Consider the following 25,063-nt stretch of genomic DNA (forward strand, 5'->3'; position numbering starts at 1 on the left):
AGAGCATCTTTGGGATGTGGTGGAACGGGAGCTTCGTGCCCTGGATGTGCATCCCACAAATCTCCATCAACTGCAAGATGCTATCCTATCAATATGGGCCAACATTTCTAAAGAATGCTTTCAGCACCTTGTTGAATCAATGCCACGTAGAATTAAGGCAGTTCTGAAGGTGAAAGGGGGTCAAACACAGTATTAGTATGGTGTTCCTAATAATCCTTTAGGTGAGTGTATTTCAAGTATATACTGGATATCACAGTCCACTGACACACAATGAAAGCCAGAGCTTCCCACAACCTCGAGACTATGACGCTGGTACTAGTACATGTATAGCCTTTCAGATCATCTATAGAGAAAGAACAACATATCAGGTTTGTCCACTAACTTGTTTCAAAAATAATTTCATTACCCCATACACATATTTCTTATATAACATGTTAACTAGACCTATATAAGGGATAATCCACAGCAAATGTAGTAAAAAAAATTAATGCATGAGGTGGAGGCAACCCAGATAGCAAGAGCTTTTTTAGTCATTTGCCAGCATTGACAAATGTGACATAATGCATTGCAGTGGTCAATGCAATGGTGATGTTACATGCATGCATCCTCTCAGTGTTTACATGCTTTGGACTCTGTTTATCATGATGCATTGATTGAGGTTCATAACACATTTTAAACCCCAATCCAATCCACTTTATTTATATAGCACAATTTAAACAAACAACAAGGTTTCCAAAGTGCTTTACAGAAATAAAAACAAAATGTTCAGAATGATCATCATTATGTTCATCATGTTCATCATTATGTTCATAATAATATAAATAAAATAAAAAAACTCAAATAACATTAACAATGACAGCAACAACGAAGACCACAGCAGCTCATGGTGAATCAAAAGCCAGGGAATAAAAATATCTTTTTAAACGCGCTTTAAAGGTGTGGAGGGTGGGCGCAACTTTAATGTGTGGGGGTAAGTCATTCCACAGTTTGGGGGCAATTACTGAAAAAGAGCTGTCACCTCTGGTCTTCAGCCTGGTCCTGGGCACGTTCAGCCGCAGCTGATCACCAGACCTCAGTGACCTTAACGGGGTGTAAGTGTGCAGGAGCTCAGAGATGTACTGATGTGCCAACCCATTAAATGACTTAAAAACGAACATTAAAATCTTAAAATGTATTCTAAAATGTACAGGGAGCCAGCGGAGCAAGGCCAAAATTGGGGTAGGCCTAATGTGTTCGTGTTTCTGGGTTCCATTTAAAAGACAAGCAGCTGCATTTTGGACTAACTGTAGGCGTGAAAGGGAGGTTTGGTTCACGCCAATGTAAAGTGCATTAGTCCAAACGGGTCGAGATAAAAGCATGAATCACGTGCTCAAAAACATCAAAAGATAAAACGGGTGTAATTTTAGATAAAAGCCTCAAATGGTTAAAACTGGATTTAACAACCGTGTTTATCTGCTTGTCAAGTTTAAAATCACTATCAATTTTGATGCCTAAATTGGTGACTACTGGCTTTACGTATTGCTGCAAGAAACCAAGGTTTACGGGAGTGGAATCACAAACCCGACTGGGTCCAAACACAATGACCTCAGTTTTTTCTTCGTTTAAATTAAAAAAATTAAAAGACACCCAGGCTTTAATATCCTTAAGACATTCAAGTAAAGGAGTCTGGGAACTATTTGCATTTTTTCTCAGGGGTAAATAAATTTGCGAATCATCTGCACAAAAATGGTAGGAAATACCATGTTTTTTAAAAATGTTTCAGAGAGGAAGAAGGTACAAGGAGAACAGCAGTGGTCCAAGAACTGAGCCTTGAGGAACTCCACAGAGAATGGGGGCGGTAGATGATGTAGAGTCACCAGGTTTTACAGAAAAACATCGGTCAGATAAATACAATCTGAACCACTTCAGGGCAGTGTCTCGGATGCCTACACAGTGCTCTAGGCGAGAGATGAGAATGGCGTGATTAATAATGTCGAAAGCAGCAGTGAGGTCTAAAAGCACAAGAATAGCAGAGTCCCCACGGTCTGTAAAAAACTCTTAAAAGTACAGTCTTGGTACTATGAAAAGCTTTAAAACCAGATTGAAAAATTTCTAAAATACCATTTATATCTAAAAAAGATTGTAGTTGTGCAAAAACTGTTTTTTCTAAGATTTTAGAAATAAAAGGAAGCTTTGATATCGGTCTGTAGTCAGCTAAAATCGTAGTGTCCAACTGTTGCTTTTTAATTAGAGGTACAACAGTTGCTTCTTTGCAATAAGCTGGGACAGTTCCTGAAGTCAGACTGCTGTTAATAATCTTTTGCACACTTGGCCCTATAGTGGTCCAGACCTCCTTAAAAATGCGAGGGGGGTCAGGCTGAGGGTTTGAGCTGTGAAATTATTTTATTGAGGCAAGGAAGCGACATAGGCTCAAACTGATCAAATACTGTAAAACAGGTCAACATTTCAGAAGGGTCGGATACAGGTGGGTAGATATGAGCTCTAATGGAGGGGATCTTGTCTAAAAAATAGTATAAAAAAATCTCACAGACTTCAGAAGAAGCTTCCAAATTGAAGGATTGGGGTGAATTTAAAATTGAACCGATGCTTTTAAAAAGGACACGTGGTTTGTTTAAATTTTGGAAAAAAAATTATTTTAGATATCTAGTTTTTTCAGCTTTAACTATTTTTTGATACATTCTCCAGCTTTCCTTTAACATTTCATAAGAGAGATTAAGCTTGTCTTTCTTCCACCGGCGCTCTGCTCTCCTGCACTCTCTCCTCGCTGCACGGGTAGTGTCATTAAACCATGGCTCAGATTTAGGTCTGGGGCGCAAAACTTTTAGTGGAGAAACAATGTCAAGAATGCTGGCACATGTGGAGAGAAAGGAAGAAGTTAATTTCTCTGTGTCAGCTAAGAGACCAGTCTCAGACTGACATGACATTTGAAAAGCACAAGAAAACTGAGCAGCAGTGGTCGGCTTAATCACACGTGTAAGGGCAGTTGGTTTAGATTTAAGACAGGACAAGGTAAAATCAAATAAAACCGGCATGTGATCGGAAAATACAGCATCCTGTGTCTGGATATTTAAAATGGGCAAACCATAAGATAACACAAGATCTAACGTGTGCCCCTGCTCCTGTGTGGGTCCACTGACATATTTTAAAAAAAGTTAAAAGCATCAATCAAAAAATCTTTGGTAAGTGGTTTAGAAGGACAACAGACATGTACGTTAAAATCACCAACAATTAAAACTCTGTCATAGTCTATCATGATACTGGCCAAGGCAAGAAGTCAGAGAACTCTTTTATAAGTTTGTTGTATTTCGGCGGGTGATATATCACCACACACAGTACGGGATCTGATCAAACCCCTCACTCATCATTGCGAGTTGTATGCTTGTGTTGGATGCTCTGTAAAATATATCTAAAATATATTATATATCTGTAAAAAATGTGTAGGTAGTTAGTTATAGCCTTCGGTCTCATGATATTTTCTTGTTCCAGTGGTGTGGACTGAACTGGGAAAACAGGCATTTAAATGTGCAGCTCCTTCTGCCTGGAATAATCTGCTAAATAAGTTGAATCTCAGGGAGTTGGTTTCATTGGACATTTTTAAAGTGATTTAAAAAAAACTTGGAGACAGAAACATCTGTTTGTGTGCTTTGCCTGACTTATGTATTGATTTACCCATTTTATTTCTTAAACTTGCCTGTGTGTTTTCTGTATGGATGTATGTTACTTGTTAAACTCACATGAGTTGTGTGCTGATAATCTTGCTGTCTAATAGCTGTCTTGTATGCCAGCGGGAGTGCCCGCGTGAGCAACTGGAGGGCACTCTCTCCTTGTGTTATGTTTTCACCATGGACTCATTAAGTTTAATTATGTTTCAGTTGTATTTGATTACCGGATATTGAGTTCCTTATTTAAGCCTGAGTGATCCCTGTGTCTGGCACGAAGTCTTGTTACATTGTAAGCGTACATCTCTGAGCATTATCCTTGACCCTTGCCTGTCTTCTGGACTGTTTATGAACCTGTGCTGCCTGCCTCTACCTAAGGCTGTTATCACCACAAGTTACTGGTTTCCCCTTGTTTAACTGTATGCCTGGGTTTAGGTCTGCTTATGTTTAAGTTGATATAAAATGCTGCACATGGATCCGACCGCCTCTGTCCGTGCGTTACAGAAGACTTCACCTCCACAGGATCCAGCAGACTTTCAGCCTTTATCCACTGTGGTCAAGACCCAAGCTTCGATGCTAGCCTCTCATCATTTACAGCTGACGAGACTAACATCTCTCCTCGAGGCACTAGCAAGCTCTATGCAATCGTTGTCTCCGCAGAGCTCAAGCACAGCTAATTATCCTTGACCCTTGCCTGTCTTCTGGACTGTTTATGAACCTGTGCTGCCTGCCTCTACCTAAGGCTGTTATCACCACAAGTTACTGGTTTCCCCTTGTTTAACTGTATGCCTGGGTTTAGGTCTGCTTATGTTTAAGTTGATATAAAATGCTGCACATGGATCCGACCGCCTCTGTCCGTGCGTTACAGAAGACTTCACCTCCACAGGATCCAGCAGACTTTCAGCCTTTATCCACTGTGGTCAAGACCCAAGCTTCGATGCTAGCCTCTCATCATTTACAGCTGACGAGACTAACATCTCTCCTCGAGGCACTAGCAAGCTCTATGCAATCGTTGTCTCCGCAGAGCTCAAGCACAGCTAATCAAACCCAAGCTCCCGCTGCACCTGTTCCACCTCAACCCAGTGTGAGTACTGCACTTAGCTATCCCAGTCTGTCACTTCCTAAAAAGTTCAATGGCTCACCTGTGGCGTGTGAAGGATTTCTTCAGCATTGCAGCTTGTATATGAATCATCAGCCCAAGTTTTACACCTCGGATGACGACCGCGTTTCTTTTATCTGCTCACAGTTCACTGGAAAGGCTCTGGAGTAGGCAGGTGCGTTCTGGGAACAAGGTCGGGTGTCGTTCCCTTCTTATGACGTGTTTATCGCCCTATTCAGAGAGGCCTTTGAACTCCCCGCAGGAGAGGAGGATCCTGAGGAACTGCTCTTGTCCCTGCATCGGGGAGGTTCGTATGCAGCGGATTTCTCTCACTCATTCCGAATGCCGCTAAAGCCCCATCTCGCCAAACTGTTCGATCCTCCCTTGATGACCGTCAGAGGGGCTTGCAAATATACCGTTTCTGCCAAACCCACTCATCGTGTCGGACCCCTCGAGCCTGTATTCCGCACTGGTCCTGTTGAACTTGCTAATCCAGAGACAGCGGAGGTTTCGCCGGCCGAACTGGAGTTTGAGCGCGTGCCAGCCGACTCGAAAGAATCAAGTATTGAGTCGAGTGCATCAAGGGGGTTAAGCGAGTCAAGTGAACCAAATCCCGAGTCAAGTGAACCGAATCCCGAGTCAAGTCCTGAGTCAAGTGAATCTAGCCCTAAATCAAGATGATCAAGTCTTGAATCGAGGGAATCCAGTGAAGAAAGTGAGTCAAGTTCGGCTGAATCTATGGAGTCAGGTCCAGTTAAGCGAAACGAGTCTGTTCCCCTGGATCCAGAGTTACCAGTTCCAACAGCGCGCCGCCGCAGTAGGAGAAGGACTCGCTCGGCTCGTCAGGTTCCGGTGAGCGTACCCAGACTCCTCGCCCTGCCGGCCCCGCCTCTGCGCCTCGCACTGCCGGCCCCGCCACTGCGCCTAGTCTTGCCTGCGCCCTTCCAGCTCCAGGAGGCTTCTCTTGAACCCGTTTACAGCCCGGAGGTTACGCCCGTGGATTTCCCCAAGTATTTTTTTGGGGGGGGGGGGGCAGTAGGTACCCTGAGAGGGCCATGGAGGTGGCGGTGACATGGACCTTGTCTGTGCTATCTCCTCTTGAGCCTCCCATGCCTCTAGTCCCGTCTGGTCCTGTGCTTCTCATGCCACTGGTCACGTCCAGTCCTGAGTCTGCTCTGCCCTTGTCTCCGTCTAAGTGTGCTCCGTCCTGGTACCCTTCCAAGTGTGTTCAACCCTGGTCTCCTGTCAAGTGTTCTCCACCCTGGTTGCGTGCTTCCCCATGGTCTCTTGCCCTGCTCTGGTCTCCAGGCCCCAGGTCTCTCCATGGGCCTAGCCTCCAGCCTCTCCACGGGTGTCTGGAAGCCGCTCCTTTGAGGAGGGGCTATGTCATGTATGCCAGCTGGAGTGTCCGCGTGAGCCACTGGAGGGCACTCTCTCCTTGTTTAATTATGTTTCAGTTGTGTTTGATTCCCGGTTATTGAGTTCCTTATTTAAGCCTGAGTGATGCCTGTGTCTGGCGCGAAGTCTTGTTACATTGTAAGCGTACATATCTGAGCATTATCCTCTGTTTTAGTATTCCGTGTTTCCCTGGAATCTTGACCCTTGCCTGTCTTCTGGACTGTTTATGGACCTGTGCTGCCTGCCTCAACCTAAGCCTGTTATCACCACGAGTTACTGGATTGCCCCTTGTTTAACTGTATGCCTGGGTTTAGGTCTGCTTATGTTTAAGTTGAAATAAAATGCTGCACATGGATCCGACCGCCTCTGTCCGTGCGTTACAATAGCGGTCATTCCAGTAATTTTTTACCCTTTTGTAACTTTGAAAAATGTTGTTATGGAGTTATTGGTATAATAATGGAGTATTGGTATAAAAAGTTATAGAAGATTTTCACAAAATGGGTAAAACTCACACACTCTATTAATTATAATAACCGGGTTAGGCTTATACTACACAAAAATGAACAGGATGGAAATAAACACCAAAAATATAAAACTTAAAAAAACGTATTTTTCAACTCTAACTTTGTAAAGAAAGTTTTGTACAGATCATATACATGAGGACTTGGACTTATCATTCTTTGAAAACTATTACAGAACAATGTTATATTTCCTAACACTCATAATTAATGCATTATTTTAAATAGTTTTTTGAGTGTGATTAATCATTATTTTCTTTTAGACACATGGCAGCTCATGTTCCTTTTTGTTTTATGCTTAATATGCATTTTATGGTTTCAAGCTGTGTGCCAGGTTTTTTTTTTGCCATCTAGTATTTTCTCTCAGAATTTGTGCAACTATAACACAAATATCTTTATGCAAAGGTTTTAAAAATATTAATTATCTGAGACTTTCAAGAAATCACTTCGGGTTAAGGTTAGGGTTAACATATCTTATCAAAACATTTCTTAGTCCCAAAATACCAGAAATAACCAGATATTTAAGGACAAATCGAAAGGGAACGTAGTGTAAATAAATGAAATCCTTTTGGCTTTATAAAAATGATAACATAAAAATAGTAAAACATGTGAAAATGTAGATGTGGTGTAATGTGACGTGTGACTAAGCGAGGCGAGGTAATACTTCACGTGAGATTAATCATGTTTCTTTCAGACACAGCTCCCGTGACAATGTTCCTGTTGCTTTAATGCTTAAAAAGCATTTTATAGTTTCTATAACTGAATGCAAACTTAACATAGATAGATAGAATGATAGAACGAGATAGATAGATATATAGATAGAAAGAATGATAGATAGAACGAAAATGATGTCCTCCATTATAATTTATGCAGCTGTATTGCAGAGTTTTTAATTGTGATTATTATTTGAGACTTAATATTCTAGCTGATATTTCAGGAATAGACACACAAAACTGTCTGTTTGCTTTGAAGACTCAAAGATTAAATAAATCTATTAATTACAAATGAACCAAGTCTGATTTTCTAGCTTCCCCAAATATATATAGACACTGTGATCAAAAGTTAAGAGCTTTTTATATAGCGAACAGTTTGCATGTAATGCATCACTGAATTTGACTGAGGATCAGAAACAGGATATGAGAAATAGAGACTCAAAATCTCCTCAGTTTGAAACAGAATCTTTTTTTTTTCTTTTGTCTGAACTGGTTAATGGTTGAGATTTTCAGGAGGTTGATAACTAGTTTGCACTGCAATATCAACATCTAAAGAAACATGAACTGGTTTTAGTGGGCATCTGGCTTGAATGTTGGCATGTTGTAGTTCATTTGCAAGTGCAACTGTTCAGATTTAGTCATGATGATTAACTACATTTCGTTCAAATTCTCATCTTATCTTGAAACAAACAGTTATTATATTTAACTGCAACAGCTCACCAGTTATTTTGTTGCATACACGTTCAGATCTTAGAAGAGATAACGGTTTCACACGTTTTATCAGAATACACTGTAAAAGTCATAGCCTATACACTAAATTTGTAAGAATTTCTCTTCATATGACATTCAAAATGTGTTTATGTACCCAGGGAAGTTTATTAATAGTAATTTATATGTCTGAGTTTAGTAATAACAGCTAATGTAGTTGTACTGTATGCTGGTGATGGTATTATTACTGGCACATTCTTTTGGAGGGTGTAAATGAAACAAAGACTTGAAATTGAACAAATGAAATTTATTTCCCTTTATTTTAGAAGCAGCATCTTTAAAAAAAACAGATCTGTATAATTTGTGCAATTCTTTCACCTCAATACAACTTTTGTAAAAGTGGAAAAAGATCCTATAAAACTAATCTACATACAATAGGCACAGTATTGGGTTCATTTTAATGATGCACGTACGAATACAACTTTTGTAACAGCATTAGTTGAGTAGATCACATATTTTAACCTATTCCGTATGCAGTGTGTGTGTGAGAGGGAATGAGACACTGATTGAGAAGATGCACTACGTGTTTAAAAGTATTCAATGGCATCCTGCTGAGATTTTGAGGTCTGAATGCCGTGCAGTTGTAGTTTTTCTCCAGCGTGAGGCAGTGCTCTGTGAACCCTCAGATGAACGAAGTCTCCCCCTACATCCACCTGAAGAGGATAGGACACTTTAAATACACTTTCAGCAAGTATCATTAACACAATATGCAGGTTGTGACATGGTACAACAAGTTTACCTTGATAAAATAGTTGGTCCCAGCCACAATCTGTGCGGTGTAAGATACGGCAGTGAAAACGGTAAAAGTCTTTCCAGTCTTCTTTTCTGCAGCAGGCTTGACCTGAAGCAAATTATGCAGAATTCATATTTATGGCAAATGTGGTTAATCTAAATCGGGTCCAAAAATTTGCTTAATTATTTTATAAAAAAAATAAAAAAAAAATCTTGTTTTTTTTCTCTCTCTTTTGATCCAGATATGCTTGTTATATTCACCCTTGTATTATTATATATTCTTATGCTACATTTATTTAAAAATAAACCAAAAAATCAAAGTATAGTAAAAACCAACTGAAAAAGCCTAACACAAAGAGTGTATAAATTGCTGTGACACACCCATCTCAAAACAATGGATTATTAGTTTAATTGTGTTTGGTTGTGAATATAGAGATTCTCATGAGTCTAGACACATAAAGTAATGCATACATTTTTGTAAACTTCGAAGGGATGACAGTACAAAGTGCAAATAGTGCATTTTTATAAAAATATTTAAAAAAAGATCCCTTTTGATCCAGACATGCTATTGACATTCACTCTTACATTATTATATATTCTTATGCCAATATATATATATATATATATATATATATATATATATATATATATATATATACACACACACACACATATACACACACACATTCTCAATTATTAAACTCAATTTTGCCTAAACCTGATATACAATGACAATAGTGCAAAGTTAACAAATGAATTTTACTTTGTCACAGTGTAGATTCCTTTGGGTGTGTCACTGATGAATTACCGTGACACACCCATCTCAAATCAACACCTACCGAAGATTAGTGATTCATTTAGGTGCTGAATCAGTATTTATTGTGTTTGGGAGGGAATATAGAGATTCTCATGAGTCCAGACACTATAAGTATATAAAGAAATACATTCATTTTTGTTAACTTTGCACTATTGGCACTGTATATCAGGTTTAGGCAAAATTGAGTTTAATAATTGTCTCTTTGAAGACTAGCTATTAAATTAAACCATTCTTCCATAATACACCACACAATGCAAGTTAATATAATATAATATAATGAAACATATAAATTAAATATTAAGGTGGTTGACTGTTTAAAGTTGTATATTACTATTATTATTATTTTTTTTTATTTACATATAGCACAATAACATACAAACTTCTGAATACTATTAAATAGCTAATACTAACTAAAAAATAAACATCAAGTGCACTCCCACATCAGCTGACTTACACCATCAAAACAAAAGTAAAAGCTCCAGTTTTACACCATCAAAACAAAAGTAAAAGCTCCAGTTTTACCTCATCACAGATCTTCTGCACCTCTGGAGTGGCTTTCTTCACCTCGGAAGGCCCTCCAACAACCGTTTTGGTGGCCATTGCAATAATGTGTCGTTGATCGGCGTCGAGATGTAAAAAAGGTGCTAAACAGTATAAAATCACTGACACTGCAACAGTATTTATGCTGCTTAGATCATATGACTATGAGGCATCACCAGAATATACCACGTGTTCAGAATAGGCAGGGGAGGATAAAAATAACTATTTTATAAAATGAGGCTAAAACCGTAAAATGATACATAACTATATCACATATAAAGCTAATATGGTTAGTTTTTAAAGTTAAATAGATTTATGAAATATAACATTGGATCTCTAATGTTTCTTTTTAGTTTAATCTGAGGCAGGACGAGTTCAAAAATGAGCAGAAAAAACAATTTGGGGCGGGACTTAGTAGCCCGGGCGTTCGCTCTGATTGGTCAAGTCCAATGGTATTTACAACTTTTACCATTATAATTACACAATGTAAAATTTCCCGTTTGACATGCTAATAAAATTCCTTAGCGCCATTATTAAAGAGTAAAATATTGCCCAGACCAGTGCAGAAGAACAAATATAAGCGACAGTCACGTGGTAAGTGTTGCAATTCTCAGCGCTTTTCAGAATGGACGAGTAGTAGGCTATGAAGCTGCAGACTCGGAGACCCATAGATATCATGATGTCTATGCGGAGACCTGCATCTACAGTCCCCCTGCACCCAGAGTCCCGCATTCTCAGACCCCTCATTTTTCGAGACAGCGCCTCCTATCAAATTGTATCGGATAAACATGTGAAGAAAATCTGAAGAACTTAAGGCAAAACGTGAGTAGGCTACCTTCAATTTTATTTAGCGAATCGTAGTAGCCTACTCGTTTGATTTATATTTTAATAAAACTAATTTAACTCAATCGATACAACATATGAATAGTCCATTTAATATTTGTAAAGATAGTTTGTAACAAGATTTGAGCCGTTAATGTATGTTTTTTCGCCCTCTTCCCCCCCCCCCAAATATTTTGATAGCTAACGTTAGCCTTTAACCTTGGACTTTTTGTATATGTCACAAATGCTGCAGTGATTTTCACTGCCCATTTTGTGCCCCCATATATTTCAAACCCACAAAGTGGTCCAAAGTTCAAAAACATCTCAAGGGACACTTCAACAGAGCAGTGCAACATGAAGGTAACATTAGCAAACATCTTTTTCCTTTTTTTTTTTCCCTTTCTTTTTGAAACATCATAAGACCTATACTGTTGTAGGCTATTCCAGGGTACACCATACATCGATGGAGTCGCCCCTGCCGAACCCAGCAACATATCATTTTATGATTATGCAAAGCGACTTATAACTTAGTTTTTTAATGCAATTGAAGACGAAAAGTAAAGTCACGAACACAGTTTTTTCTTCCTTTTTTCTTTACAGCAAGATGATGTTTAGGTGATCATTAAATAAAGTAGGCCTACAGAATTGTTTATTTTTGGTGTTTTGTCTATTTTGATTTGTTTTGCTTCGCATTCAAAATATCAAAAAACAGATTTTGTAATGTTAGCATGGTAATGTTAATTAGACCATTATAGGTTGAACTGAAATAAAAATTGGAATTTGAATAAGCAGGAGCCGCTGTCTCGAAAAACGAGGGGTCTGAGAATGCGGGACTCTCGGTGGGGGACTGTAGATGCAGGCTCCGAGTCTGCAGCTCCATAATATTGGAGTGGACCGACCACAGTCTGAGTATGATTAGGCTACTACATAAGGATTTGTCTTTATTGCATTTAAAGGACTGGTTTTGAACAAGTTCCATGGTTATATCATATATTGCTCATTGAATTATTAGGTTTAAACGATTATAGTGAAACATCTCCAGTAAATCATAAACGCCCATATATATAAAAAGGATCAATAGAGCAAGCGGCTTTTGAGCAACTGAGCGCCACCTGGAGGAAAACATGCACTCAGATCCGTGCGTGTATCGTCTCAGTCATACGACGATACATGGTCAATCCATAGACTGTAAGGGTCAAACCAATACACTGCTGTAGACCAGGCTTTTTAGATTTAATTCTATCTGTACATACGAGCACGTATCGATCTTCTCTTAGATAAGATAGACATGAATGCAGTAATGCGCGTGAGTTCAGGTGTGCGCGCTCTCGTGGCGCTCCTGCTTCTGTCTGTCTCAGCAGATCAGTGTGAAAACGGAGCTGATAACTGCGATAAATGGACTAAAACATCCAACAACCAACCTCTAAATACAGGTAAAGTATTGAGTTTTCTATGTATCTGAGTTAATAATCACTGGCTTATATCAGAAACAAAATCATTTTGTGATAGGCTAACATAACATCATGCACAGTAAATCATGTGAGTTTGCACGTAGGGTCAGTGACTCATGGGTCAACAAAAGTTAAATGTTGCATCATGTGATGAATAACATGTCTGATCTATGCTACTACATTAGAAAAAAGTCATACCTTGGTAAATCATAACTGTGACAATAAATTATGGCATAAAAAGTAGTGATAAAGAAGTCAATTGACTTTCCAATTATTTGTATCTCATAACTTTTTAAATGTCGTAATTATAGTTTACCAATGCATGATTTTTTATAAAGGGCTTCCATAGGTAGGCTATCTTTATAAGGTCAGGGTGATTATATCATTTTAGATTAAATATACATAATTCCAGATATTTGCATATTAAAGTTCATGCACTTCATGTAGGCCTGCAAGAGGGATATATAATACAAATGCCCTCAAGTTTATACAAACACTTTAAACTGGTGTTTCAGCAGGTACATATTGATGGCAATATGAAAGTAATAACACGGCAATTAAAATAAATGCAGATGTTATATTTAACGTACATGTTTCATTATCATGAACAATGTCTAAAAATAATATAGTCCTAAAATGTTCTTTATTACGATCCAGACGTGTTCTTGGCAGGTTTGTGATAACTGTTCTATTAATATGCTACGTTTATTTTTGGTGTAAACAAATTAGTAGTAAAAACCAACTGCCATCCAAGATATCCATGTATTTCTTTCCTCAGTGGAAGAGAAATTAAGTTTGAGGAAAACATTTCTGGATTTTTCTTCGAATAATGAACTTCAATGAGGGAGGCGTACAAGATGGCGCCCTGAACACATACGTTTGTGAGCTCGGCAATCCCAAACTGTTTTATAGTAATTATAACGAACTTTAGAGTTTTTTTTGTTGAGAATTTCCGTTAATTAATGTTTTGAATTCTTGGAACAACAATAATGGGAGGATCTGATAAGAGGAAAGATGCGAAGAAGTCAGGGAAAACAGTGCCGGACACTCCTGCTAGATCTGCTAGAACAGGTGACGATAAACAAGCAGTTTGTCCTGCATTCGGGGTATTGAAGGACAGTTTGCATGATTATTGTGAACAAAATGATGAGTCTGAAATTATGCTGGCGGAGGAGGTGATTCCGCCGCTTCCCGACACTCCGTGCAGTTCTCCGGCCGTTAAACTTCGAAGAACTGATAACGTAAATACGGCAATTATTTCCACACAGCTCTCTGAGCTCTCTCAGTTGGTGAAAAATAGATCAGACGGTTTGGAAAAGTTGATTGGCGAAAACTCGCGGGTGATTAAAGACATGAAGGAAGAGATCTGTAGGAATACGGAACGAATCTCTGGAATGATGGAAACCATTGAGTTTGTTTGCAGCGAGGTTAAAAGTTTGAAAAAAAGAGTTGATTTTATTGACTCGCGCGCAAAGAAAGAAGAAAATAACCCCACTGAGCGAGAAAATCGCCTGGCTCATCTAGAAGCCTACACACGCAGATCCAACCTGAGAATCCAAGGAATTCCAGAGAAAGAAAGAGAAAACGTCCGTCATGAGGTTATCAACGTGTGCCAACGTCTTCTACCACAATTTAAAGATACATTTCCTGAAGTTGTTGATGTGGCGCACCGACTTGGCCGTGTTAATTCAAATAATAAAGCTCGTGGAATTATCTTCCAATTCACCTCGCGTTTTTACCGAGATGCTGTCTGGCGTGCCGCCAAGGACGCAGAGTTTCTGATTGAGAACCGACTGAAAATCACGGAAGATCTGTCACCGGCCGATAGAGCGAGGAGGATTACGCTTTGGCCCATAGTTGAAAAGGCCCGTAAAGAGAACAAAATAGCTTTTTTCGTCGGCGGACGAGCATTTGTGGATGGTACGGAAATATTTCCTCCTGCTTAAAAGATAACGGATTTGAATTCCGCATTGACTGATGCTATGCTGACTTGACCTGAACATCCACTTTGAGCCAAAATGCCGTTACCCACTTTGACTGTGGTGCGTTTTTTTTATTTATTTTTTATTTATTTTTTTACATCCACTTAAAAGAAATAGGATTATTTCAGACTTTCTTCGATCTAAGTAATAATGTGAATTACTTCAACCCTTAAAATGGGAATTATAGTTGTTGTTCCTCAATTGTACATATTTTCTAGATAGATTAATGAAGGGATTGTTGAGCTCATTCCTTGCTTGTTCTGACCGGTTAGGTTCTGTCTCGGTGACTTAGTCCTTATACTTGTTCTTAGAACTAATTCTTTCTTCTATTATTGTTCTTTTCTTCTTCTCTTTATTCCTCTATGTCCTTATCTGTTATTTCTTTAAACTGTAGAGGGCTACGAAACATTCTTAAGCGTAAAGCAGTCTTTCTGTATCTTAAAAGTTTCAACAAAGATTTTTGTTTTTTACAAGAATCTCATTCAACTTCACAAGATGTCAATTTATGGAGATCACAATGGGGGTTGGAAATGTGGATGTCTCATGGAAATGAGTATTCTGCTGGAGTTTGTATTTTAAAAAATAATTTTGGTGGAAAGATTCTGGCTACTGATTGTGACATCAATGGTCACTACGTTATACTTGCTTTTCAGTTCGCAAATATGACTTGTATTACTGCTAATATTTATGGATATAATTCACCAAAAGATAATACGATAATAAAAAGATAATTTTTTTTAATAAATTAGAAATGCGTATTTGTCATATGTTATCTAAATTTCCAAATTCTTCCTTAATTTTCGGTGGTGACTTTAATGTTGTTTTGAATTGTACCTTGGATAGATGGCCCCCCCAATCTACTAAAACTAATTCTGAGTATTTATTATCCTTTATGCAAAAATTTTCTGTTGTTGATGTGTGGCGAGAAACCCATCCCTTGCAAAAAGTTTTCACATGGAACAATAATTCCCTTTCTAGACAATCCCGACTTGATTTTTGGTTGACATCAGCAGAGTTGTCAAATATAAAGACTGATATACTTCCCTCACTATTGTCTGACCACAAGGCCATTTCTATTTGTATTCCATTTGTATCTGCTCCCTCACTAAGTAAAAGATCCTCATATTGGAAACTTAACACCTCAATTCTTCAACACAACGAAGTTCTCACTAGGATTAATAACTTAATTTCCTTTTATTGGCTTAAAGCTAACAAAGAGAATATTTTTTGCATTAATTGGGAACTTCTTAAATACGAAATTGGGAAGTACTGTCGGAAATACAGTAGTTCGTTAGCAAAATCAAGAAAAAGTAATGAAAACCAGATTATTGCTAGAATTTCGACATTATCATGTAAAAATGTAGATGATCTTACAGACTCAGAAAAAATTGAGCTTAATTTAGAGGCTATATATAGACGGAAGGCTGAAGGCGCCTTCATCAGATCTCGACGGAATTGGCTAGAGGAAGGTGAGCAGAGTTCTGCCTATTTTTTTAGGTTAGAAAAGCAGCGAGTTAAAAATTGTATTCAGCAACTAAGTATTGATGGGAATGTAACTGCTGACTTTAAGATGATTGCAGACTTTTGTGCTAAATTTTATAATGATTTATATTCTTCTAAATTCTGCCAGCAGTCCACCACGGAATTTTTTGAGTCCATATCTCACATAAAACAAATTAATAATGAAGATTGTAGTCTGTGTGATGCACCCATTAGACTTTCAGAAATTCTTGATTCTATAAATAATTTAAAAAGTAATAAATCCCGAGGGACTGATGGACTATCTGCAGAGCTTTATAAAGCATTTAGTCAAAAATTAGCACCTTTTTTACATAAAATGTTTTTAGAGAGTATTGTGAAAACCAAGCTTCCTCCCTCTTTATGTCAAGGGCTAATAACTTTGATTCCTAAGCCCAATAGAGATCCCCTTCTATTAGAAAATTGGCGCCCGATTTCTTTATTGAATACCGATTATAAAATTATTGCCTTAGTTTTAGCTAAGAGGCTAAAACTTATTCTTAATAATATAATAGATGAGTGCCAATCAGGTTTAATGCATCAAAGACATATTTCTAATAATATACGCTTGATTTTTGACTTGTTGGATTATTCAGACCTTATCTCTACTGATAGTTTTATCCTCTTTCTTGACTATTATAAAGCATTTGATTGCTTAGAACACGAATTCATGTTACAAGCCCTGCACAGATTGGGTTTCGGTAATTTTTTTTTGCAAATGTATTAAAATGCTTTACTGTAATGGTAATAGCTCTATCCGACTCAATAATGGCACCTCTCCTAGGTTTTTTTTAAAGCGTGGTGTAAGACAAGGTTGTCTTACACCATTTCCCCATATCTTTTTCTAATAGCTACACAATTTTTAAATTTACATATTAAAGAGAGCCCTGTGAAGGGAATTTCTATTGCTGGTACGGAATTGTTTATTAGCCAACTGGCAGATGATACAGCATTGTTTCTAAGAGATGTCTCTCAGATCCCAATTGCTTTAACCTCTCTTCAATCTTTCTCTAATGCATCTGGCCTTTTGCTTAATGTTAATAAATGCGAATTACTCCCGATTAAAAAATGTGCTGCAACCTCTGTCTCAAACATTCCCATCAAAGAAAGTGTCACCTATTTAGGAATAAAAATAATAAAAGATACTAAACTAAGATGTCAGATGAATTTTAGTTCAGTTGTGGAGAAAACACACAAAAAATGTAACTTTTGGTTGTTAAGAGATCTATCTTTAAAAGGCAGAACTCTGCTTACTAAAGCAGAAGGGATTTCCCGCTTATCCTATGCTGCTCAGTCTTTAATTGTGGATAAATCTACTTGCAAGTTGATTGATGTAATGTTGCTCAAATTTCTTTGGAAAAATAAAACTCATTATATTAGAAAATCAGTTATTTTGAATTCTTATAATAAAGGTGGCTTAAATTTCATTGATTTTGATTCTCTTAACAATACCTTAAAAATTAATTGGCTTAAACGTTTCCTTCACAATCAATCTTCTATTTGGAGTATAATCCCAAGATATATCTTTTCTCAATTAGGAGGTATACATTTTCTTTTAATGTGCAATTATTCAGTTAGTAAACTTCCTGTCAAACTTTCCAATTATCATCAGCAGATGCTTATGGCTTGGAGACTTTCCAAAACTTAATTTCTCTTAAAGAAAGACATGGATATCTTGGATGGCATTGGGGTGAGTAAATTATTTGGAAATATTTATTTTGAGGTGAACTAATCCTTTAAGGCTGTTTCCCACAGTGAGTATATTGGTTTAGTTTGATGAATTCAATGGATTCAAGTCACTGAATCAGCATTTCTTGTGGGTGGAAATCCAGATTCCCATGAGTTTACACACATTTTTTGATAACTCTGTACAGTTTAATGTACATACCATCTCATACAGGCAAAATAAGGAATTTAAGAATTGGCTCTTTGAAGACTATAGGGAGAGTCACTAAAATATTGATTTAAATATAATAAATATAAAGTAGGGCTGGGTGATTTGGCCAAAAAAAAAAAAAAAAATTTTTTTATATCAGTCGATGTCGATAAATATCAGGATAAATGTCAAATCTTTATTTCTTTCCAGTTTAAAGGGAGATTTTTGCTCCTAAGTGAAAGTTGTAGAAACCAGTGTTAATTGTGGTTTTAAACTACTCTTTATTGTCAGAAGATAGCATGACAAACACTTGCCAAACAGGTGAACATTTCACAAATCTGAGGTAGAACATTCAAACATGTCATTTTTCCTTAACATAATAAATATCTGAATAGAACAATATATTTCTTAGTTTCTACATGTGCTAATGGGGGATATTGTTCAAGTCTTGAAACAGGTTTTTGTTGCCTGACTTTGATGGCCCGTATCTTCACCACAGTTTGCAGTGCAGGCTGCAATATTAATATTACATGTTTTGTCTCGAAACGCATATTTGACAGTGAGTTGACTGTAAATCTGCATCCTAACTCAAGCTAATACTACTTATTGTTAAATTTATGTTCAATAACAAAAACAGTAACATCTGTTAAAAAAAATGTAACGACCACATTTTTATTTGGTAAAATGTAATATTCTGACTGTTTGAGTTTTATTAAAATTAACCATTGGTCATCCAGTATCATGCATATAGATCATGATAACCACAGATAAAACCAGGCATAGCCTATAGCACCTCACATCATGGCAAAATGTAACTTTATGGTTTCTATGGTATTTGTATGAAAAACAGTAGCGTAAATACATTATTAAATACTGTAATTATATTCCATTAGTCATTTAATACATTGTCTACATTAATAATATAGGCTAATACAATTCAATATGTATATCCCACACTTCATGGTGCAGTTAATATTACTAGGCTAACGTTACAGTAAATCCATGGTAAATGGATTTAGTATCAATTCAGATTCTGACTATCGTTGCGCACAGTGTTTCTCCTGTTCTCCTGTCAGCGCTGTTTCATCTGCCTTTAAACTGGTTTAAACTGGACATTTGTGTTCTTTGCTAATTTGAGCCGAGCGGATAAATGGTCCGTGTGGCGCGCGGTTCAAATGAGTTTAGTTCCACTTTTGGCGCATAAACATTATCGAACATTTATTGAACTCTTGATATCGTTTTATCGAGAAAAATGATATCGCGATAATCATCTGTTACACCCCCGTCTAGAGGAAGAGGCGCAACATGAAAGAGTCAGAGAATTACAAGATTTGGAACAAAAAAAAGTTATTCATTTTCTTAATATGGGACTTGTGGTTCAGGAGCTGACCCAGCCAAAATAACAAACAAAACAACCTTGTCTTTAACCTCCTTACTAAACCCTAACCCAAAAGAAAAGAAAACGAATATACAATCTGTAAAGCTAACTCCCTAACAGAGTTCAAACAGTTTACAATAAAAAAAAGAATGGCGTCAAGCTCCCTACTTTCCCAAAAATCAATGTGTACAATATATTTACAATCAGGCAAACAAAACCGAAAAGGGCAGTCCAAATCGGTGTCGGTAAGCAGGCAAAGGGTCAAATATACCAATGGGGATATTTAGATAAAAGACAGTTCACAATTCAAACAAACAAACAGTACTCACAGTCTCAAATACTCTTAACACTCAAATACTCTTAACACTCAAATACTCTTAACACTCAAATACTCTTAACACTCAAATACTCTTAACACTCAAATACTCTTAACACTCAAATACTCTTAACACTCAAATACTCTTAACACTCAAATACTCACAAAAACCCAATCTGCCTCTCTAGGAAATGATGATGTGTCTTTTAAAACACTCTGCACCAATCAGGATAGAGGATCAATCACCATGCAGAAACCAATCAGATGGTGTTCCAATCATCCTGTAGGAACCAATCAGATGATGTTCCTAGACAAGCAAACAGAGAAATAACAAAATGCAACCCATAGGGTCGTAACATTATCGTTATCGTTTTATCGCCTAGCCCTAATATAAAGTAAACAAACTAAATTTTAAAATGAACATTTATATAGATGGCCCAACCATTTTACTAGCATTGCCATATACATATCCTTTCTCTTTAAAGGGTAACTAAACCCCGTGGTCAGAGCCTGACTCCACCCACTGGCAATATTTGAAAAATGCTGGAAAAGTGGGCAGAGCCTAAATAACTATAAATGCTATGCTAAATAGATGCTAAAATACTCTATCCTGATCATTTTCAATACTCGCAATTCCAACTCCTGACTCGCTACAGTGGTTTTGACGAAACAAGATGGTTTTATACTGCCAAGGGTGTGGTGAGCTGGAGCCTGCTAACGTCACGAACCACCCCAAACATCCAATAGGAAAATTCAACTGCAGTAGCCACCGTTCAACCTGAAGAGGGCAGCACTCAGACGTTTTTACACCATATATTGTAGAATTAAAACACTTTATACCCAAATGTCAAAAAAGTTACTCAAATCAATGAACAGCACTAATAAAGCCCCATTCTTACAGATCATTAACTAAAAAAAAGTTGGTTTAGGGTTTAGTTACCCTTTAATGGTTTAAATTAGCTGAATTTACATTTTTCTAGGAATTATTTGACATTTACACCCACGATGGCCTGAATGACAACCATCATAGAATCAAGTTTAGGACCTAAATAAAGTGCTCCCATAAAGTATTTAGATAAAACACTGCCTTTTAAAAGCTTCGGGTTCAGCAAGAGATTTTGTTTTAATCATTTTTAAAGAAATTAATACCTTTAAGAAAGCATTAAATTGATCAAAAGTGACAAAGAGATTTATAATGTTTAAAAGATTTCCATTTCAAATAAATGCTGTTCTTTGTAACTTTATATTCATCAATGAATTAATTCAGTTTCCCGAAACATATCAAGCAGCACAACTGTTTTTAACACTGATAATAATAATAATCAGAAATGTTTCTTGAGCAGCAAGTCATCATATTAGAATGATTTCTGAAGGATCATGTGACTCTGAAGACTGGAGTAGGCCTAATGATGCTGAAAATTCAGCTTTGATCACAGGAATAAATTAAATTGAAAATATATTGCAATAGTATTTCATATTGCTGTTTTTACAGTGTTTTTGATCAAATAAATGCAGGTTTGGTGAGCAGAAGAGGCTTCTTTCAAATAAAATAAAAAAACCTATAATCTTACCAATCCCCCAAAAAAAATTATGTTTGAAATAAAGCAATAGATATAGTTTTGGCACGTCACTTGAACCTTCTTTGGAGCTGCTGTAGTTCATATATCTGGAGTTATCCATAACCAAAATATCAGATATCCAGTGATGTGTGTAATGACTGTATCATATACAATAGATCACATAGGGGTGGTGATGGCGCAGTGGATAAGACACATGCCTTTGGTGTGAGAGACCTGGGTTCGAATCCACTGTGAGACACCGATCTGTCCCTGAGCAAGAGACTTAACCCCTAGTTGCTCCAGAGGCGTGCGACCTCTGACATATAGCAATTGTAAGTCGCTTTGGATAAAAGCGTCAGCTAAATGAATAAATGTAAATGTAAATATGAATTCTCAGCAGCAGATTGTCGATACTCACCCGTCGTGTGTTTCAGATGGTGTGGTGACGTACGAGCAGCTGAAGCTCATGATGTCCACTCGAAGCGTCCAGCTCGTCGATGTTCGTGAACCGGATGAGCTGGAAGCAGGATTTATTCCAGGAGCAACCAACATTCCTTGTAAGTCACACAGTTCAGCTCTACACACACACACACACACTAAGAGTGACAGTACTTTTGTTGATGTAGTGGGAGAGGTGGAGCAGGCCCTCAGACTGAGCCCGGATCAGTTTAGAGAGCGATACGGCGTCACAAAGCCTCACAGTAGGGATGGGCGGATCGATCCTTAAGTATCGATATTTTCGATACTGCTTTTGTATCAAAAGGATCGATCCTCAAAAACAAGTATCGATACTATCTGTTTGTTTATTTTTTTATTACGTTTATTTTTTTTAATTTTTAAAATTAGTAGTACACCCTATTGTATATAAATACACTTAAAGCATAACGTCAATGGGAACTATATCTTCTTCCGCTGTATCACCGCGTTCGCTCACGTTACGTCTCCTTCCGCTGTATCACCGCGCGCGCACACTCTCACTCTCACTACCAGTCCAGCAGGAGCACATCAGCACACTCAGTCAGCGCAGAGTCCCGCAGACAGGTTTAAAAAGGTGTTCGAGTGCATGACTGCGATGAGTGAAAGAAAAAGAAGCGTAATTTGGAGTTATTTCACTGAAGCCTCGTGTGACATTTGTAAAAAAAACATACGCCACTGTGGCAATACCACAAATTTGACAAAACATCTTAAAGCAAAACACCCTACAGAGCACGACGAAGTGCAGCTGAAGCGAGCAGAGGAGGTAACACAGACACGACCCCCATCTTCTGGCTCGAGGCAGAGTGCATTAGCAGAATGGTTTCAGAGAGGTCAACGTTATCCAGGTATCAAGTGGTGGTTAGATTATTTGAATACAAAAAGTCAAGTTATTTATAGCTATAGGCTACTTTGTACAATATATACTGTTTCAGATATGAAGATATTAATTACAGTATTTTATGTGGAGCAGAATATTAAACTGGATATTTTGCTTTAAACATTTTTCATTAGCTATATCTATTTCTGTTATCTGATAGGCTATCTGGTGGATATTCTTAATTAAATCATTTATATATTTATCATTTAAAAAATGTTTATTAAACAAATGACAGTTTAAATGTCCAGTAATACGGGAGAGATTTACTATCATTATAAATTCTTAATGCCTGTAACACAGCTTTAAGAACATAATTTCTGTATTATATTTTATAGATGACTCGCAGAGAGCATCAGAAATTACAAGAGGGATAGGAGAGATGATTGCAAGGGACCTCCAGCCAATCTCACTTGTAGAAGACAGGGGATTTATTGCTCTTGTCAAGATTCTTGATCCACGTTACCAAATCCCTTCCCGGAAAAAGCTGATGGAGTGTACAATTAACAATATGTATGGTGAATGTAAAGCCAACGTAATGACAACATTACAACATGCAAACCATGTCATTCTCACAACAGATATGTGGACCTCAAGGTCCACAGAGGCATATTTAACTGTGACCTGTCATTTTATTGACAACTGGCAAATGGAGAATTTTGTGCTAGAAACCTGCCATTTCAGTGTACAGCACACAGCTGACAATATTAGTGCAGAGCTGAAAAGAATAGCTGAAGAATGGGGCATAACTCAAAAGGTGCTTGCAGTTGTCACAGACAACGGTGCAAATATGGTTGCTGCAGTGCATAAGGCTGGGTGGATGCATTATCCATGTTTTGCCCACACATTAAACTTGGTGGTCAAAGATGCAATAAAGGCATCTCCGGAGACCGTTCATCTGCTGGAAAAATGCAGAAGCATTGTATCCTTTTTCCACCACAGCACAAAAGCCACAGAGAAGCTTAAACAGATACAAAATCAACTGAAAGTGGCAGAACATAAACTGATAATTTCAGTTGAAACCAGGTGGAATTCAGCTTTCTACATGTTGGAGAGGCTACATGAACAAATAGATCCAGTTACCACAGCCCTCTGTTTACTTGGAAAGAGTGACCTGTGCTTTACAACTGAAGAGCGGTCTGTTATCCACCTAACCATTGAGGCCCTGAAACCTTTTGAGGAGGCAACACGTGAAGTATCAGCAGAAAAATACACTTCTGTCTCAAAGGTCATTCCCCTAGTATCACTGCTGCTTAGAGCATCTGCTGCCACTGAGCGTCAAGGAAGCTCTTTTGCCACAGAACTGGCACAGCAATGTCAGCGGAGATTCCGTGGAATTGAAACCATACACAGTCTTGGTGCCAGCACCTTTCTTGACATAAGGTTTAAGCACCTGGCATTTCGTGACAAGGATCATGTAGAAGCTGTAAAAAAGCGACTCCTATCTGAAATGCGGGATGTCCACTTGGCGGCTGCACCACAAGCTACCTCAACATCTACCCTAAGGTCTGTGTCAGTACCTAGAGCAAACTCTGCATCATCAGAGACTCCTCCAATGACCCCATGTACTGCATCATCTACAGCTAAAGGAGGCATATGGGGGGATTTTGACTCACAGGTTCTATCAGCACAACAACAACAATCAGGAAGCAGCGATTCCATAATTGAAATGCGTCGCTATGCAGAGGAAAAAGTACTTCCCCGTAACCAAGACCCATTAGTTTGGTGGAGAAATCACGAACAAACCTTCCCAGCTCTCAGCAAACTAGCAAAAAAATATCTTGGGGTCACTGCATCATCTGTCCCTTCTGAGAGAATTTTTTCCAAAGCAGGGGAGTTGATCAGTCAAAGAAGAAACAGACTAAAGGGGAAAAATGTCAACATTCTCTTGTTCCTTAACAAAAACCTTTAAATCAGTTCTAAATCATTTAATGGTTTACATATGCTGGCTGTGTATATCAGTACATGCACATATGAAGATTCCAACTTAAAATTCTGCCTGAAGTTCAGGTTCAAGTTTGACATTTAAATAATTTGAAGTGTTCTCAGCCTAACAGTCATCCCTGGTTTGATTTTCAGTGCATTCCAGTCTTTTATCAGGGGTTTATTTTATTTTATTTTTAAGCCGTAGAGTTTATCAGTCATAGAAAAAACAGGCTCAAGAGGAAAATGTTAATGTCAACTTGTTTCATCTCAAAAACCTATAAAGGGAAGAAATGTGGTAAAAGTGTTCAGTGTTTGTTAATAAACATAAGCAAAACGTTTTCATGTCCATTTTATTTATTATTAATAATGTTGCTATCAAAATACTCTATAAAATCACTTACATAAAAATATTTCATAGAAGTATCGGTATCGGTATCGGTATCGGCGATACTTGTCTTGAAAGTACTTGGTATCGGATCGAAAAGAAAATAACTGGTATCGCCCATCCCTAGACTCCACAGTTTGAAAAATTAACTGTCACTTGTAGGTTCATCTTCGCCAATCCACCAATAGGAATTCAAGGATGATGCAACGCATATACGCCACCAGAGGGCATTTTTACGATTAATATTTTTAATGT

At 37.7% G+C, this 25,063-nt stretch overlaps 2 protein-coding genes across 2 annotated transcripts; one reads left to right on the plus strand and one right to left on the minus strand.

The window, feature by feature from the left end:
- Positions 1 to 8,381: 8,381 nt before the first annotated feature.
- Positions 8,382 to 10,631, minus strand: LOC143702011 (cystatin-B-like). The gene is made up of 3 exons (XM_077195689.1): positions 10,227 to 10,631; positions 8,895 to 8,996; positions 8,382 to 8,808 (listed from the first exon to the last, which is right to left on the minus strand). The coding sequence occupies exons 1-3, from the start codon at positions 10,302 to 10,304 to the stop codon at positions 8,683 to 8,685; spliced, it is 306 nt and encodes a 101-aa protein (XP_077051804.1). The 5' UTR covers positions 10,305 to 10,631; the 3' UTR covers positions 8,382 to 8,682.
- A 10,900-nt stretch (positions 10,632 to 21,531) lies between these two features.
- LOC143702009 (E3 SUMO-protein ligase ZBED1-like) lies at positions 21,532 to 24,409 on the plus strand. The gene is made up of 3 exons (XM_077195687.1): positions 21,532 to 21,703; positions 22,836 to 22,994; positions 23,079 to 24,409. The coding sequence occupies exons 1-3, from the start codon at positions 21,532 to 21,534 to the stop codon at positions 24,407 to 24,409; spliced, it is 1,662 nt and encodes a 553-aa protein (XP_077051802.1).
- Positions 24,410 to 25,063: the final 654 nt, after the last annotated feature.

The sequence above is a fragment of the Siphateles boraxobius genome, unplaced genomic scaffold (assembly GCF_051911475.1).
Source record: "Siphateles boraxobius isolate OS27281-9 unplaced genomic scaffold, OSU_SipBor_1 341, whole genome shotgun sequence".
Classification (NCBI taxonomy): domain Eukaryota; kingdom Metazoa; phylum Chordata; class Actinopteri; order Cypriniformes; family Leuciscidae; genus Siphateles; species Siphateles boraxobius.

Excerpts from the sequence above, each read along its gene's own strand:
- LOC143702011 (XM_077195689.1), bottom strand. The coding sequence starts at position 10,304 with ATGGCCACCAAAACGGTTGTTGGAGGGCCTTCCGAGGTGAAGAAAGCC. Across the intron at positions 8,997-10,226 it reads TGCAGAAGATCTGTGATGAG|GTCAAGCCTGCTGCAGAAAA; the intron begins GTAAAACTGGAG and ends AATTTGCTTCAG. Across the intron at positions 8,809-8,894 it reads GGACCAACTATTTTATCAAG|GTGGATGTAGGGGGAGACTT; the intron begins GTAAACTTGTTG and ends TATCCTCTTCAG.
- LOC143702009 (XM_077195687.1), top strand. The coding sequence starts at position 21,532 with ATGAATTCTCAGCAGCAGATTGTCGATACTCACCCGTCGTGTGTTTCA. Across the intron at positions 21,704-22,835 it reads AGGAGCAACCAACATTCCTT|ATGACTCGCAGAGAGCATCA; the intron begins GTAAGTCACACA and ends TATATTTTATAG. Across the intron at positions 22,995-23,078 it reads CCGGAAAAAGCTGATGGAGT|ATATGTGGACCTCAAGGTCC; the intron begins GTACAATTAACA and ends TTCTCACAACAG.